A 15632-nucleotide genomic window follows, 5' to 3' on the forward strand; every position below is an offset into this window, starting at 1 on the left:
CGCCCAACACGACCCCCTGGAGTATTGCAAATTAGATTCAAATTTATTTATAGACCAATAATAAACCATGGAGTAAAACAACGCGTTCCAGAATAATAAAATGGAGGGCTTTCTAAGGAAACCATGAAATTGTTGTATTGCAATTTAAAACTTGAATGAGAAAGGTTGATGTGAGGTGAAAAAAACTCACAATGGGACAGGAGGGCGAACAAGGAAGTATAAATTAATTAAACAGGAGGCGATAAGGAGTTGGTGATGGAAACTGAGAGGAAGCGGGGGTGGGGGAGTCAGCAGATATGTGTATTAAATAGGCACAAATGATTTCACTGGCGGGGATCGACGGAGGAAAATGAAGGCAGGGACCCCGCGGCGGCTCGGAGGGGAAAGACTGACCTTCAGCGGGGACAAAGAGACGTCGAGATCCATGGTGAGGAGAGCGGGAGAGAACCCGATTCGCGGCCTGAGGAGGAAAGTAAGGACTGACAGACCACAAAGTATGAGCGGAGGCAAAGGAAATGGATCCTGCCGTGAGCTGCGCGACCAACAGCCGCCTCAACCCGCCGGCTAACGAAGCACCGACGGCGGGAAGAAACGGTTCAGCCGGTCAGACTTTTAAAATGATCTCTTCAGCCCGCTCAAAAGCGACCAGCCAATCGGCGTCGAGCAGCCTGACAGACTAGCTAATCGTCGTTCCAGGCAAAGATATGGGCGGGACGAAGGGAGTTGGTTTGTCTAATCCGGACAAAGTTGGGGGGGGGGGGGATCGAGATGACGTAGCCAATCAAGACGACGCCGGGCGTTCAAAACACCCCCCACGACCAATCGTTTCTTTCATTTGGTTGGAAATAGGCGGGCTTACAGTCATTGCTGCGCGAGTCGCTGACAAGCAACTTGATGAACCAATGAGGTGCGACGGTTTAGTGGCTGGTACACAAAAAAGGCAATATTTCATAAACAAAATAAGATAGTCTTTATGAACCACTCTATTTTTCTCACGACCCGATAATTAGTCGTTGCTGAATGTTGTCCTTTTGGCTGCCACTTTTGTGTTAACCACCCATTGGCTTAAAACTGAGGTGGTGCTTGTTTTATTAAGTTGCACTAATACAAATACTTAAGGAGGCTACAGAAATTCCAAATACCTTTTAAAAAATTAAAATCAAGGTACTTCATTCTATCTCACTTTTTATCTCCCCCTTTCCCTGAGGAGCTCAAAGAGATATGCATGTTTCTGTACCTTTTCGTTTTTATCTTCACAACAATCCTGTGAGGTAGACCCAAGGTCACCCAATGTCTGAGGGCATGGTTGAACCTAGGTCTCCGCTACATAAGGTTGGGGGTATTTATCCTCTATCTTGATACTTGGAACTTCAAATGGACAATACACAACTATATAGAATTAAGAAATATTCAGTATTGTTCATAGGAATAGTCACTCAAGTGCTTGTTCTGTTCTGTGTGTTGTTGACACTGCACTTTGCACTTTTCTACATTAAAATCACCTGTATTGTTTACGTAATTATTTTGGGTTAGGGTTAGGGTTAGTACAATAGTTGTTGTCTGGAAAGAATAACAGAGACAACAGGCCACAATACTGAATATTACTTAATTTATTTGCCCTGCAGGGACGTAACAAGGCAGCCCTGGGAAAACTGTAGCCCTGGGCAAAACCTGAGTTGGATGCCCTCCCCCCCCCATGGGCGGCCACTCCACCACGACCAAAAATTTTTTTGCACCAGGACATTGGTGCCTACAGGGGGTGAAGTTTTTAGACATATTCAGCATATCATCAGGAGACTGTACTTATGCTACTCCCCAAGTTTGGTGAGGTTTGGTTCAAGGAGTCCAAAGTTATGGACTCCCAAAGGGGGTGCCCCTATCCCCCATTGTTTCCAATGGGAGCTAATAGGAAATGGGGGCTACAGTTTTGAGGGTCCATAACTTTGGCCCCCCTGAACCAGACTGCACCAAACCTGGGGGGTATCATCAGGGCAGTCTCCTAATGAGACCCTGAAAGTTTTGAGACTGTGCCTTCAGAAATGTCCCCCCCCCCCGCCTGCAACCCCCATGGACAGCAATACAGAAAACTCAATGCAGAACAAAGATTCTTGGGCAAATTTCTGGGATGTTCCTGCAGGGGGCGCATTTTTGGATGTATCGGCACCAAAATTTCAGGGTATCATCTGGAAACTGTCCTTGTGGTACCCCCGAAGTTTGGTGCAGTTTGGTTTAGGGGGTCCAAAGTTATGGACCCTCAAAGGGGGTACCCCATTCCACATTCTTTGCTAAGGAGATGGGGGCTACCCTTTTGAGGGTCCATAACTTTGGACCCCCTGAACCAAACTGCACCAAACCTTGGGGGTGCCATCATGACAGTCTCCAGATGATACCCTGAAATTTTGGTGCTGATATGTCCAAGAATGCCCTCCATGCAAGAACATCCCGAAGTTTGCCCAAGAATCTTTGTTCTGCATTGAGTTTTCTGCATTGCTGTCATAAGAACATAAGAACATAAGAACTGGCCTGCTGGATCAGACCAGAGTCCATCTAGTCCAGCACTCTGCTACTCGCAGTGGCCCACCAGGTGCCTTTGGGAGCTCACATGCAGGAGGTGAAAGCAATGGCCTTCTGCTGCTGCTGCTCTTGAGCACCTGGTCTGCTAAGGCATTTGCAATCTGAGATCAAGGCAGATCAAGACTGGTAGCCATAGATCGACTTCTCCTCCATAAATCTGTCCAAGCCTCTTTTAAAGCCATCCAGGTTAGTGGCCATCACTACCTCCTGTGGCAGCATATTCCAAACACCAATCACACGTCAGGTGGTGAAGAAGTGTTTCCTTTTATTAGTCCTAATTCTTCCCCCCAGCATTTTCAATGAATGCCCCCTGGTTCTGCAATATTGTGAGAAAGAGAGAAAAATTTCTCTCTGTCAACATTTTCTACCCCATGCATAATTTTATAGACTTCAATCATATCCCCCCTCAGACGTCTCCTCTCCAAACTAAAGAGTCCCAAACGCTGCAGCCTCTCCTCATAAGGAAGGTGCTCCAATCCCTCAATCATCCTTGTTGCCCTTCTCTGCACTTTTTCTATCTCTTCGATATCCTTTTTGAGATGTGGCGACCAGAACTGAACACAGTACTCCAAGTGCGGTCGCACCACGGCTTTATATAAGGGCATGACAATCCTTGCAGTTTTATTATCAACTCCTTTCCTAACTTTGGGCCCCCTGTCAATGGGGGTTGCAGGCTGGGGGGGCACATTTTTGAAGGCACCGTCTCAAAACTTTCAGGGTCTCATCAGGAGACTGCCCTAATGATTCCCCCCAAGTTTGGTGCAGTTTGGTTCAGGGGGCCCAAAGTTATGGACCCTCAAAACTGTAGCCCCCCCATCTCCTATTAGCTCCCATTGGAAACAATGGGGGATAGGGGCACCCCTTTTGGGAGTCCATAACTTTGGACTCCCTCAACCAAACCTCACCAAACTTGGGGGGTAGCATAAGGACAGTCTCCTGATGATATGCTGAAACTTTGGTGCTGCTAGCCTAAAAACTACGCCCCCTGCAGTCCAAAAATGGAAAACCACTAAAAATACCCAAAAACGAACCCAGCATGTTGATGCCCCCCACAAGGTGATGCCCTGGGCAGCTGCCCACCTTGCCCAATGGGCATTACGCCAGTGCCTGCAATCAGACAACAGAGATCAGTTCATTTGGAGAAAATGGCTGCTGTGGACAACGGACTCTATGGCATCACACCTTATGAGCTCCCTTCCCTTCCCTCCCCAAACCCCACCCCCAAATTTCCAGCAACGCAGGAGGGATGCCACCAACAGAATAATTAATTTTGCAAATACCCCTGGAGATGGCAATAGACAATATAGCAAGGCCCTGTACTGGTATTGCAAACGATGATAAGCAACGTAAATAAACATTTTGTCTATTATATTGTCAGATAGAGCTGGTCTTTTTGTCAAACTGATTATTGTCTGCTCTGGACTGACCACAAGCTGCTTGTCAAGACTTCATCCTATTCCAGTGTGGCCTGTTGTCTCTGCATCACTTCCAGGAAGTTTCTTCACGTTGGTGGCATCCCTCCTGCGTTGCTTCAGGAATTTATTTAATAGATCTCGTTGCGACTCCAGACAGTTGTCAGAGTCAGAATTACTGAGGCCTAGTTGTGGCCTGTTCTGTTAGTTGGCTGTTGTGTTCCAAGTAACACAGTTCTTATGACCACCACTGCCTCCAGCATTGATCTATTTTCTCCTTAAAGACATGAGATGGTGTCAGAGTGGGATTTCAAACCATGCCTTCAGTTGTGGTGCACCATCTGAAAGTGTTGCATTAGGATCTAGGAAACCTAAACTCAGACTGCCTGAGCTAGGGTTGCCAGCTCTGAATTTGGACATACCTGGAGATTTGGGGGGAGGAGTCTGAGGAGGGGAGGGACTTCAATGGGGTGTAATGCCATCGAATCCACCTTCCACATTGGACATTTTCTCCATGTGAACTGATCTGCCACCTGGACATCAGTTCTAATAGTGAGAGAACTCCAGCCACCACCGGGGGATTGGCACCCCTAGCCTGAGCCCATGTGATAGGTTGGGTGCAGGGCCGGATTCATCTATCGGCTAGGGAGGCTGAAGCCTTGGGCCTCAAAATCTAGGGGGCCTCCACCAAGGTGTATAACATTTTTGACACTGTCTCATAGGCATTTCGTACACATGCTGTGACAATGCGCTGTAATCTCTAAACAGCCCTTCAGTAATTTTCCTTGTGTATCCCTGAGTCCACAAAGGGAGCTAAAGAATTAGAATATTTCCTGTAAAAAAGAAAACACACAATATTCTCAGCAGTGGCTTAGTGCCCACGGAGTGGGGGATGCAACGCCCCGGGTGGAACAATGGTGGAGGTGTGGTCGGGCCATGGAGGAGGTGTCATGATATATAAAAAAAGAATAAAAGTTCACATAAAAGGTCATTTCAAGTTAGTAGAGGTTTGCAAACCCAAAGGACAGAGACAGTCAGTCTAGGGGCAAAAGTAGCAAAGATTAACCTTTAACATGATTGGTTAGTTCAACAGTAATTCTAGACTAATGAGAGGCTGTTGCGTGGGTGTGGGAAAGTATCCCTGATGTATGCATTTGTATATGCTGAGTTGACATAGAGTCTGAATTGAGTTCTGAGTATGTTGAACTTTGTTATAGCTGAAGAATTCTGTATAGTATTATAGTCTTATATAGAACTAGCGGGGCCCGGCCACACGTTGCTGTGGCAATTGTCCTTCTCATCACAGTCCGCAACCCACACAGATGTCCATGCAGGTCCAATGATCCCCAGCATAGCCTTTCGGGAGCAGCAGAGGCATAGTGGCTAAGAGCAGGTGCACTCTGATCTGGAGGAACCGGGTTTGATTCCCAGCTCTGCAGCTGGAGTTGTGGAGACTTATCTGGGGAATTCAGATTAGCCTCCTGTGCACTCCCACACACACCAGCTGTGTGACCTTGGGCTAGTCACAGCTTTCTGGAGGTCTCTCAGCCCCACCCACCTCACAGGGTGTTTGTTGTGAGGGGGGAAGGGCAAGGAGGTTGTAAGCCCCTTTGAGTCTCCTACAGGAGAGAAAGGGGGGATATAAATCCAAACTACTACTCCTCCTCCTCTTCCTCTTCTTCTTGTTCTTCCTCTTCCTCTTCTTGGTGGTCAAATGGAATCCCTTTTCAATTCACATTATTATATGGTGCTGTCTTGGTTTTTAGCATAAGGTAACCCTTTCCATTCCACAACGGAACTGTCCAGAGTGCGAATCCCGCTGTCCATGAGGCTGGTTGACACGCACAGTGCTGGCTTCGGTAAGGCAGAACTGGGGCAAGGAGGCTATCCCAGTCAGGCAGCAGAGGCAGGTTGGTGAGGCGCTCAGATTGAGGCCAGCTCCCTGGGTTTTTAAAGGGCCACGTGCAAAAGAAGCAGAGCCAGTAGTGTTGGTTTGCCCCCACTCCGTGGATTTTCGTAGAAGAAAAAGGCAAAGTCCAGCTCGCTTTTAGTAAAAGAGCTGTGGCGAATATGGGTGAGGAAGTGGGTAAGTGGTGGTTGGATGTGTGTGAGGATGAGCTGGATCTGTGGTAGCAGTGGGTGAGGTGTGTGAGGATGAGCTGGATGTGTATGTGTGTTGTGTGGTAGCAGTGGGTGAGGCACAGAGAGTGAAAGTTACCTGCGTGTGTGTGTGTGGGGGAACCCCACTTGATGTCTCACAAGGCAAAGTGTGTATGTGTTTCACTTCCACTCGTATTACCTAACAGTGTTACCTATTTACTGTTTTCACTGCTCATCTCTGCCCATCTGCACGGACATTCTAAACCCTCATACCAAGCCCTCAGGTCACAGACAGACAGGCTGCACGAACATTCTAAGGGTGACAGTTAAACACAAACAGCTTCATGGCCTGATGTGCCAGGAAAAAGACGTTTTACCTGGCTCAGGTATGGACTTTTGGCGATCTGAAGGTCCGATTACCTGCCCGCAACAGGGAGGGACATCATGTGAAAATTTGGGGGCGATCTGTCCAGCCGTTTCGGCGTTAGGGCAAGACCAACAAACGAATGGTTAGCTTTTTATATATATAGATAGACTTGTGTAACCTTGCAACTGCTAAAGTAAAAGCCTTCCTATGGAAAGAACATCTTGCGTGGAGAGTATTCTTTTCCAAGAGTGGTAGGAGGTTGCAGTGAGTGCAAGAAGACTAAACATTCTCAACTTACCAGAGTGACTCCGCTTTAAACTCTGCTGATAGGAGGCATGGCAGGGGCATTCTGGGGTGTTCCGGGACGGGGCGGGGCGGGGCAGCCGACACTGCGGCAGGGATGTAGTGCGTGCACGTGCCCCAGACGCAGTTTCCCCTCACTCGGTCTCTGATTCTCAGGCTGACTGGAGGGCCTGAAGCTGCAGGTAGTTCCTTCCAGAAGGACTCCAATCAGTGGCAGGATTCAAATAATTTAACAACTGGTTCCGGTGGTGGAATTCAAATAATTTAACAACTGGTTGTTTACAAGCACCATTTTAACAACTGGTTCTGCTGAAGTGGTGTTGTAAGCACAGAAGGAAAAGAGTGAAAGTAAGAAGGAAATAGAAAGTGGTAGAAAGTGAGAGAAAGAGAGAAAAAGAGAAAAAGGAAATGATTTTAGATTTACCAGAAGGTTATTTCTTCCTTCTCCCCATTATTTAGGAAAATAATGGAGAGAAAAAGATTCTGGCAGAAATACAGCTTAAAGTCATTTCACAGAATCATGAAAAAGTGTCTTTGTTAAGAAAAAGCATTCAATGTTCCTACATTCCAGAAAAAGATACATCTTATGCTTGTGTGAAAAGACAAAATAATGTCTTCAACTGAAACATATCTAAAGCAACAGACCCAGAAAATAGAAATAAAGCATTTAAATGATTATTTCAACTGAAGTATACTTATATGTAACTTAAGCAAGTTTTCTTGAAGACATTTTAGTATTAAGAATTACGGCTCAGAAATAGCAAAAGGTACTTTGCTTTCCAAAACAGCCCCTGTTGTCTCTTCCCACATTCCAAAGAAAAGATACTTTTACTTAGCAATGAGCTGAGAAAGTGTGTGTGTAGAAAAATAACTGACCAAGCAGAATTAAAGCAAAGAAAGAGAGTCAAGCCATGTGAGAAACTATATTCTTAAGAATGCTATTTAACAATGTATCGCCATGATTAACAATGATGGGAATATTGAAACGTCATGAATTGACAGGGTTTGGCTTTGCAACATTTATGATGCATCAGCTGTCTTTATCCTATAAGAACTGTGACTTTTGTATACTCAGGGCGACTCCTCTGATTCTATAGCAGACCCTCTGTGGGTTTGGAATAAAAATTATTTATTTAATTAGCCCTTGTCGGCTCAAGCTTATTAGCTAACTATTAGTAAACACGTTACTCTGTGGTAACAGTGTGAACCTGCTGAATCCCACCACTGACTCCAACCTTGTTATAAACTACATATTAACATTCTATGTATGAGAATGTCTTACACTGATTCCTGGAAGGGGAGGGAGGATTGTGTTTATATTAATTGGCTATTAGCCTGTATTTTTATTACATTTACTCAGAGGCGCATCAAGGAGGAAAAGCGCCCGGTCCACTGGTGCAACCTCTGCCCCTGCCCCTCCCCAGAATGCCTCCCACACCCTTGTCACACCCCTGTAGGTGCATTGCACCCACACCCCCTGTCCCCTTGGAGCTACGCCTCTGTATTTACTCCATGTTTATTCCATGCACTGGTCACTCTTTACATCTGGAGGGCCATTCAGCTGTTGATTACTTCCTTCATGCCGTGAACTGTTTTGACATTATTTGGTATTATCAATGAAATTTATACCACCTTTTCATCTTCCACAAGGAGATGGGAAGTTCTAAAATCATTTTTGTAACCTTACTCAAAAGTACCCAAATAATTTTCAAAACACATACAAAAGCTGCAGAAGCTGTTTTGGAAAGTTACAGTGCCATCACTGATGCCCTCAGTCATTCGCACTCTGATATTAATGGGAAGGGTGGTGCCAGGCTTCAAGCCAACCATCTTTTGCAGAAAATGGTAGAACTGGAGCATTTGCAGAGAGGCGTAAGATTCCCTGATTAGGGTTGCCAACTGTGGGTTGGAAAAATGTTGGACATTTGGGGGTGGGGTTTGGGGAGGGAAGGGACCTCATAAGGTGTGATGCCATAGAGTCCGTTGTCCACAGCAGCCATTTTCTCCAAATGAACTGATCTCTGTTGTCTGAGGCCAGTTGTAATCACTGGAGATCTCCAGGCCCCCCTGGAAGTTGGTCATCCTTATGCCAAGTGATTACAACAAAAATACTGGACATACTTGTCCAGTATTGTGGACAAGTAGAACTTGTGGGGGCATCTTATTTCCTCTTTCCCTTCCCTGAAAGCACCACAGCCTCTCCCCTTTTCCTTCTTTCTTTTTTTCTTACCCATCATCCAATCTGCCTTTATTTATCCCCGTCTTCAGCTTTTGCTTCTTCTCTTATCCGGTAGCAATTACCTGGGGAAACTATGACCCAGTTATCCAGTCTTGGCTTGTCCAGTTTCAGGTGGATACTCTGTTGGGACCTCCAAGAAAAGGGGAGCCCCCTTCCCCATACTCCTGCTGGCAATCAGCAATTCCTCACCTCTCCCTGTGGCACAGCAGTGGCTTAGTGGTTAAGAGGAGGTGTACTCTAATCTGGAGGAACCGGGTTTGATTCCCTGCTCTGATGCTTGAGCTGTGGAGTCTTATCTGGGGAATTCAGATTAGCCTGTGCGCTCCAACACATGCCAGCTGGGTGACCTTGGGCTAGTCACAGCTTTACGAAGCTCTCTCAGCCCCACCCACCTCACAGGGTGTTTGTTGTGAGGAGGGAAGGAAAAGTAGTTTGTAAGCCCCTTTGAGTCTCCTTGCAGGAGAAAAAGGGGGGATATAAATCCAACTCTTCTTCTTCTTCTTCCTCCTCTTCCTCTTCTTCTTTCTCTCCTTTCCACCAAAAAAGTGACCTTATATACTCGCATATAAGTCTACTTTTTCAGCACATTTTTTGTGCTGAAAAAGCCCCCCCTCGACTTATACGCGAGTGAGGGTTCCACTTAAGTATTGTGTGGCATTCCTCCTCTCCCGTCTTCGCTCTCTCCTGCCTTCTTCTCTGCCTCCCCCTTTCAGCTGCTTTCTCAGCCTCCTTCTCTGCTTCGCTCTCCTCTGCCTTCTTCTCTGCCTTCCCCCTTTGAGCTGCTTTCTCTGTCTCTGCCTTCTGCAGCTGGCCCCTGGCTCTCGGCGGGTGACAACCAGTCGACTTGGCTGAGCTGGACAAGCTGCGGGATGGAAAGGTCGGTGGCAGAGACCTTGGGATTGGTGGGATGGGGTCAGTGGCAGAGACCCCCCAATAGCGCCTGACCGTATCTATTTTTATTTTTGAAATTTACCAGTAGCTGCTGTATTTCCCACCCTAGTCTTATACTCGAGTCAATAAGTTTCCCCAGTTTTTTGTGGTAAAATTAAGTGCCTTGACTTGTATTCGGGTCGACTTATACACGAGTATATACAGTACCTTTCATCCGTCCCTCCATGTCTAACTACATTTATTATTTCATTTATGCCCCACCTAGGATGGCCAGCTCCAGGTTCAGAAATTTCTGGAGACTTGGGAATGAAGCATGGGGAGGGTGCAGCCAATATGTATTTATGCTTTTGAACCTGGGGGAGGGGCAAAGTGGGGTGGGAGGGAAGCAGAGCTAGGAAGGCACTAGGACCCAGGCAGAGCATTCTATAGCAGAGATGATCCAGCATGTGGCGGATGAATGTACAACTCTACTATTATCTATCTGTGGAACAGAATGTAAACCAAAGAAGGCGCGCACGCACGCACGCACGCACGCACAAGAAGTGGTAGAGAGTTGCCATCAAGTCACAGCTGACTTATGGTGACCCTGTTGGGTTTTCAAGGCAACAGATGGACCGAGCTGGTTTGCCACTGCCTGCCTCTGTGCTATAATTCTGATCTCCCATCCAAATACTAACCGGAGCAGACCCTGCTAAGCTTCTGAGAGCTAACAAGATTGGGGGGTCCTAAGCCATCAGGATGCAACCAGTGGAAGAGCATGAAAATAATATTATTCCTCCAAAGAAAGATGACAGTTTCTTTAAAAACATTTTTAGTTTGGAGATATTTTATTCTATTACAAAAAAGCCACTAATGTAAAAACATACAGTTAAAAACAAAATTTACAAAACAAATTTGATCAATATAATGAAAGTCATGGGAATGTGGCCTGGCTGCTGAGACAATGGGATTAATTTCTCTGTGCTCATGGATTCATTGCCTGTAAGTGGCATATGGCAGTGCTTTTGCCTCAGTTCAGACCTAGTGGCACATAAACGTGGCAAGCAGTATAATCATAAACAGATTACTCCTTTCTAAGTTCATTGAAGTTACTGGATTTAGAAGGGCGTAAATTTTTGAGACTGCACTACTCTGCATGAGAATTCACCATTCCCTTGAAAGGAATAATATGAATGCCAACATTTAAAGGCATTTCTCAAAGAGATTATGCCACAAGCAGCCAAGGAGATGTAACTGGACTAGGGCAAAGGAACATCCATGACTTCTCACAGGAGATCTTATGTAGGTGGCTGAAGTAGTAAAGGACACATATGAGATGCCTCTGCTAGATAGGCTGTTTCTCTGGAGAGAAACGCATCTTCCCGTAACTTGCCTCTGAAGATGCCGGCCGTTGATGCAGGCAAAACATTAGGAGCAAAAAACTACCAGACTGGGGACACGCAGTCCAGGTTCTTCTCAGGTTCTTCTTTTCCAAAGGTGATGCGAAGAGGCAACTGTCTGCTTTTAACTTCATCATCTGAGGGACTGGGCCCTCTTTTGCTCATCCCAGTCGAGACTTGGCGACAACCAGATCCCTCTGATGGTCTTTGCTCATCTGATACGACATTTACCACATATGCAGATACCGGGAGGCATTCTCAACACACAGGACAATCAGGGGATCTGAGCATCTGTGTGCACCTGCTGTGAGGAAGTGGCCCCTTGTTGGGGATGAGGCAAAGCCTTCTGACTGGTTAGACGCTGACCGCCAATTCTGACAGTTTGGGTTTTGCGACTGGACTCCCCGTTGCTTTGTGCCATGCCAAGCTGCCTTATGGGGCCTGAACATAAAAACAATTGAACAGCAGGCAGAGGAGGTCAACCACAAGGCACAAGAAGACATCCAGGTCATCTGAACACCCCTCCTTTTTCCTGTTGCCATCAATCATTCCAAGAGATGAACTAGATCCTGACAGCAATGATGCCATTTCCTGGCTGTTGTGGGTTTTCTATGGCATAGAGAGAAACACACCTTGCTGTCACATACCTCTGAAGATGCCAGCCATAGATGTGGCCAAAATGTTAGGAGCAAGAACGGACACACAGCCTGGAAAACCCACAAGAGCCAGTTGATTCCAGCCATGAAAGCCTTCGACAATACATACTACCGGTATGTACTGTTTTCCATGCTGAGGCCGTGAGCTATCTCAGGTTTAAGAAATTACTGTGGCAGGAATGGGAAAGAAAATGGCAGGCGCAACTTTACAAAAAGGTGAGTTTTGCTAATAGCTGTCTGGAGCAATATAAATGCTGTTTTTTCCCAAAGTTCTATGGTTCCCAGTGCAGGGCATACTGTTGTTTTTTCCACAGAAGTGATACTTAAATAAGGGTCTCTGACAGCAACAGAGAATTTGCACTATTCTGAACTGCAGTAGTGCATGCTGCACCTTCCACTGCAGCATGCACAACCACACTTAGATCTTTATGTTGAATGGAACATAGATTATTCCTGAGTACTTTAAAAGTGCTTCGAAACCCGCGATACAGCGATGAAACACAGAAGTGACTACTAGAGGGAGCAAAACATATGCAGAAAAGGAAACAAATCCCTGACACAGAACAGACACCCAAGCAACAAAAATAAGAAGTGTGGAAAATCCCCTGTTTTAGCACTTTTCTCCTCCTTGGCTGTGCTTACCATGTAGGATCCATCATGACATCATGCCCACTGAAGGTGTAGATAGGAACACCCAGAGTGTTGAAGTACAAAGCCCCACTGTCACTGAAGAGGGAACTCCAACTCTTTGCCAACAGCTCACCCTAGAGGGGAAACAACATCAAGCTGGTACATGATCAGCAGAATATTCAGGCCCCATGCCCATGTCTTGCAGCCCTAAACTGTAGAAACTGTGACCCATTCCTGAGGATTAGCGTCCAAGCCTCCCAAAGTAACTTCTTCCTTTCCTCAACTAGAGTCCTCAAGCACCAAAATGGTGACTTTCCTTTTAGAATAAAGAAGGATGGGGGGAAACCTAGAACCTGTCTAGCAGAACCTCTGAGTTCTCAGATGAAGATCACACATCTCCCATATATACATAACATGCAAGTTATGGGGCCATGTGGAAAAGGGAGGGAGTGTTTCACCATTACCCTTCTGTTCGGTTTAAATAATCATAACCCTACTCTTAGCATTTCCAGAAAAATGTCCTGTAAAAAGACACCTCTCCCCTCTTAAAATATTAACAATGAATCAGGGAGCCCAATTTCAGTTAGTGAACTGTGCAGGTTGAAAGGTAAACCACATGGCCCTGAAGCAAACTGAAGCTGCACGTGCCTGCAATTTGCATATTACAGAACAGTGGTACATGATCTTGTTCAGGTCTGTTTTACCCCCTCAAATACTTGAGCAAGTGCTAAGCAACCACAAAGTGCCTCTTCCATCACCAGCAACCAAGAAGGATCCCTTCACCGAAAAGAAGATAGCAGAATTTTGTCACTAGCCTTCAGGTTGACAACAGGCCTATCCCGATCCGTCCTCTTCACGAGTGAAACTAGATCCTGAGTAGGTGTGGCCAGGAGGGCCCGGAATGTACCATATAGCTGTGTCTCTTGTGCTTGCCGATAGCATTGAAAGTCAGCACCACGGATCCCATTCATGTTGCCAGTCAGAGGGACATTGAGTGCCACTAGGCGAAGCTAGAAAAGGGAAGGATTTGGGATAAAACATATTACAGGCAAAGAAGAAGACTCAGTTCATTAGTGAGAAATAATCAGCACTGCTTCTCAGTCAATTGGACGAACCAGATAGACATTAGCAACCTCCCTTCTTTGCAAGGACCTTGTCAAGTCCTCAAAAGCATGAATCTCTGCTACTAATTGTAACTACCCTCACTTAGCTATCATGGTTCCATTCCTGGAACTGTGGCAATTACAGTTCTATATCACATTGGGGATCATTAGGAATCATGGGTCTTAGGGTATTAGGAAACCCCCCTATCAGAACTGCACAGAAGCATCGTGATCCAGGACTTCTTTGCTGGTAGGCAGTGAAGTCCACTGTTGCCTATTCAGAACATTCTCAGTAGAAACCCCTATTTTATAGAATGACCTTCCTGAGTGAGTCAGTGAGGAAGGTCTCCATTTAGCTGGCTTTTCCAGAAGCTGCATACAGCTACATTTTTAAGGTGTGCCTTTTCATAAAGGACAGAGCACTTTGATGGCTTGGTTTTAGAACTGGGCTTTGGAGTGAGACTTAAGGTGTATTATAGCTAACAACAGGATGTTCTTTATTTTAATGAATATTGGGCTTTTCTGTGTTTTCAGTTTTCTCACTTATAAGCAACTGCTTCTCTGGGGGACCGGGGAAGGTCAGGCAGTGGCGTAGCACCCAGGGGGTGGGGTATGGCCGTCTTGCCCAGGGCGCGCACTGGTGCGGGTGTGTGGCATGGGCGTGGCATGGGCGCAGGACACACACATGCGCCGGGCGCAGTTCCCCCTCGCTACGGCTCTGGGGTCAGTTAGTTCTGCATTTGTTTTCCTCCATCTAGGGGTTGGTTCAACTTCAAACAGCTTTACATCCAGCCAGGGGCGTAATGCCCATTGGGCAAAGCAGGCAATTGCCCAGGGAGCCCCCTTGTGGTGGGCACCAAAAATGCAGGGCTGGTTTGTGGGTTTTTTGGTATTTTAGTGGGTTTTCCATTTTGGACTCCCAAAGGGGGTGCCCCATCCCCCATTGTTTCCAGTGGGAGCTAATAGGAGATGGCGGCTACACCTTTGAGGGTCGATAACTTTGGACCCCCTGAATCAAACTTCACCAAACCTGGGTGGTATCATTAGGAGAGTCTCCTAAAGGTACCCTGAAAGTTTGGTGCTGCTAGCTTAACAATGGCACCCCTGACAGCAGGCACCCCCCAAATTTCCCCAGATTTTCCTCTCCCCCCCCCCTTTGGCATGGATTTAAAGGAAGAATATGAGGTCCCCAGTTAAACATTGAAAGTGGTGCTGTTTTAGGGTGGGGGAGAATCAACCCCAAAATAGCATCACTTTCAATGTTGTCTAAACTGGGAACCCCAGATTCTCCCTTTAAGGTGGATTTAAAAGGAGAATCTGGGCTCCCTAGTTTAAACACCACTGAAAATGATGCTGTTTGGGGGTGGATTCCAGCATCACTTGTTTAAACTAGGGAGCCCAGATTCTCCTTTTAAATCCACCTTAAAGGAGAATCTGGGGTTCCCAGTTTAAATAACATTGAAAGTGATGCTGTTTCCCCCAATTGGGGGGACTGGATACAACACCATAAAATGTTTTCATAGCAGTAATAAAACATTTTGAAAGCATTTTGAAAATGTTTTAAAAATTATTTCTGCTGTGTGGCATGCCCAATTTCTATGTTCAGATTTGTGAGTTGGGGCATGTTCTATAATGTGATGGTGACTTTGAAACGACCTGGTGTAAAAAATCATTGCTTGGTCACGGTGGGGGAGGGCGGCTGCCAAGCTCTAGTTTGCCTAGATACGCCACTGGGCATAGCTAAAAGGGGGCCGTGTGTGTGTGTGTTGCACCGGGCAAGCGCCTGGGGGGCATCACACTCAGGTTTTGCCCAGGGCTCCAGTTTGCCTAGTTACGCCACTGCATCCAGCACAAAACCTGCAATTTTAAATCTGCAGAGGTACACTGGATGTAAAACTGTTTGATGTTAAATCGACCACTAGAGGGAGCAAACACATGCAGAACTGACCCCTTGACTCCCGGAAGAAACAGGAACTTA

General features: G+C 46.2%; 2 protein-coding genes across 2 annotated transcripts in view; both read right to left on the bottom strand.

The window, feature by feature from the left end:
* The window catches only part of TOP2A (DNA topoisomerase II alpha), a 40052-nt gene extending 39431 nt beyond the window's left edge, over positions 1–621 (bottom strand). Inside the window, exon 1 of the mRNA XM_048517207.1 lies at positions 394–621. Within this exon, the coding sequence (XP_048373164.1) occupies positions 394–426 (33 nt within the window). The 5' untranslated portion in view covers positions 427–621. The remainder of the gene's footprint in view (positions 1–393) is intronic.
* A 10118-nt stretch (positions 622–10739) lies between these two features.
* The window catches only part of LOC125444919 (collagen alpha-1(XVIII) chain-like), a 48080-nt gene continuing 43187 nt past the window's right edge, over positions 10740–15632 (bottom strand). The window contains exons 21-23 of the mRNA XM_048517684.1: positions 13367–13561; positions 12564–12685; positions 10740–11706 (exon numbers count right to left, since the gene is read on the bottom strand). Coding sequence (XP_048373641.1) covers positions 11493–11706; positions 12564–12685; positions 13367–13561 — 531 coding nt within the window. The 3' untranslated portion in view covers positions 10740–11492. The remainder of the gene's footprint in view (positions 11707–12563; positions 12686–13366; positions 13562–15632) is intronic.

Source organism: Sphaerodactylus townsendi, linkage group LG15 (assembly GCF_021028975.2).
Source record: "Sphaerodactylus townsendi isolate TG3544 linkage group LG15, MPM_Stown_v2.3, whole genome shotgun sequence".
Lineage (NCBI taxonomy): Eukaryota > Metazoa > Chordata > Lepidosauria > Squamata > Sphaerodactylidae > Sphaerodactylus > Sphaerodactylus townsendi.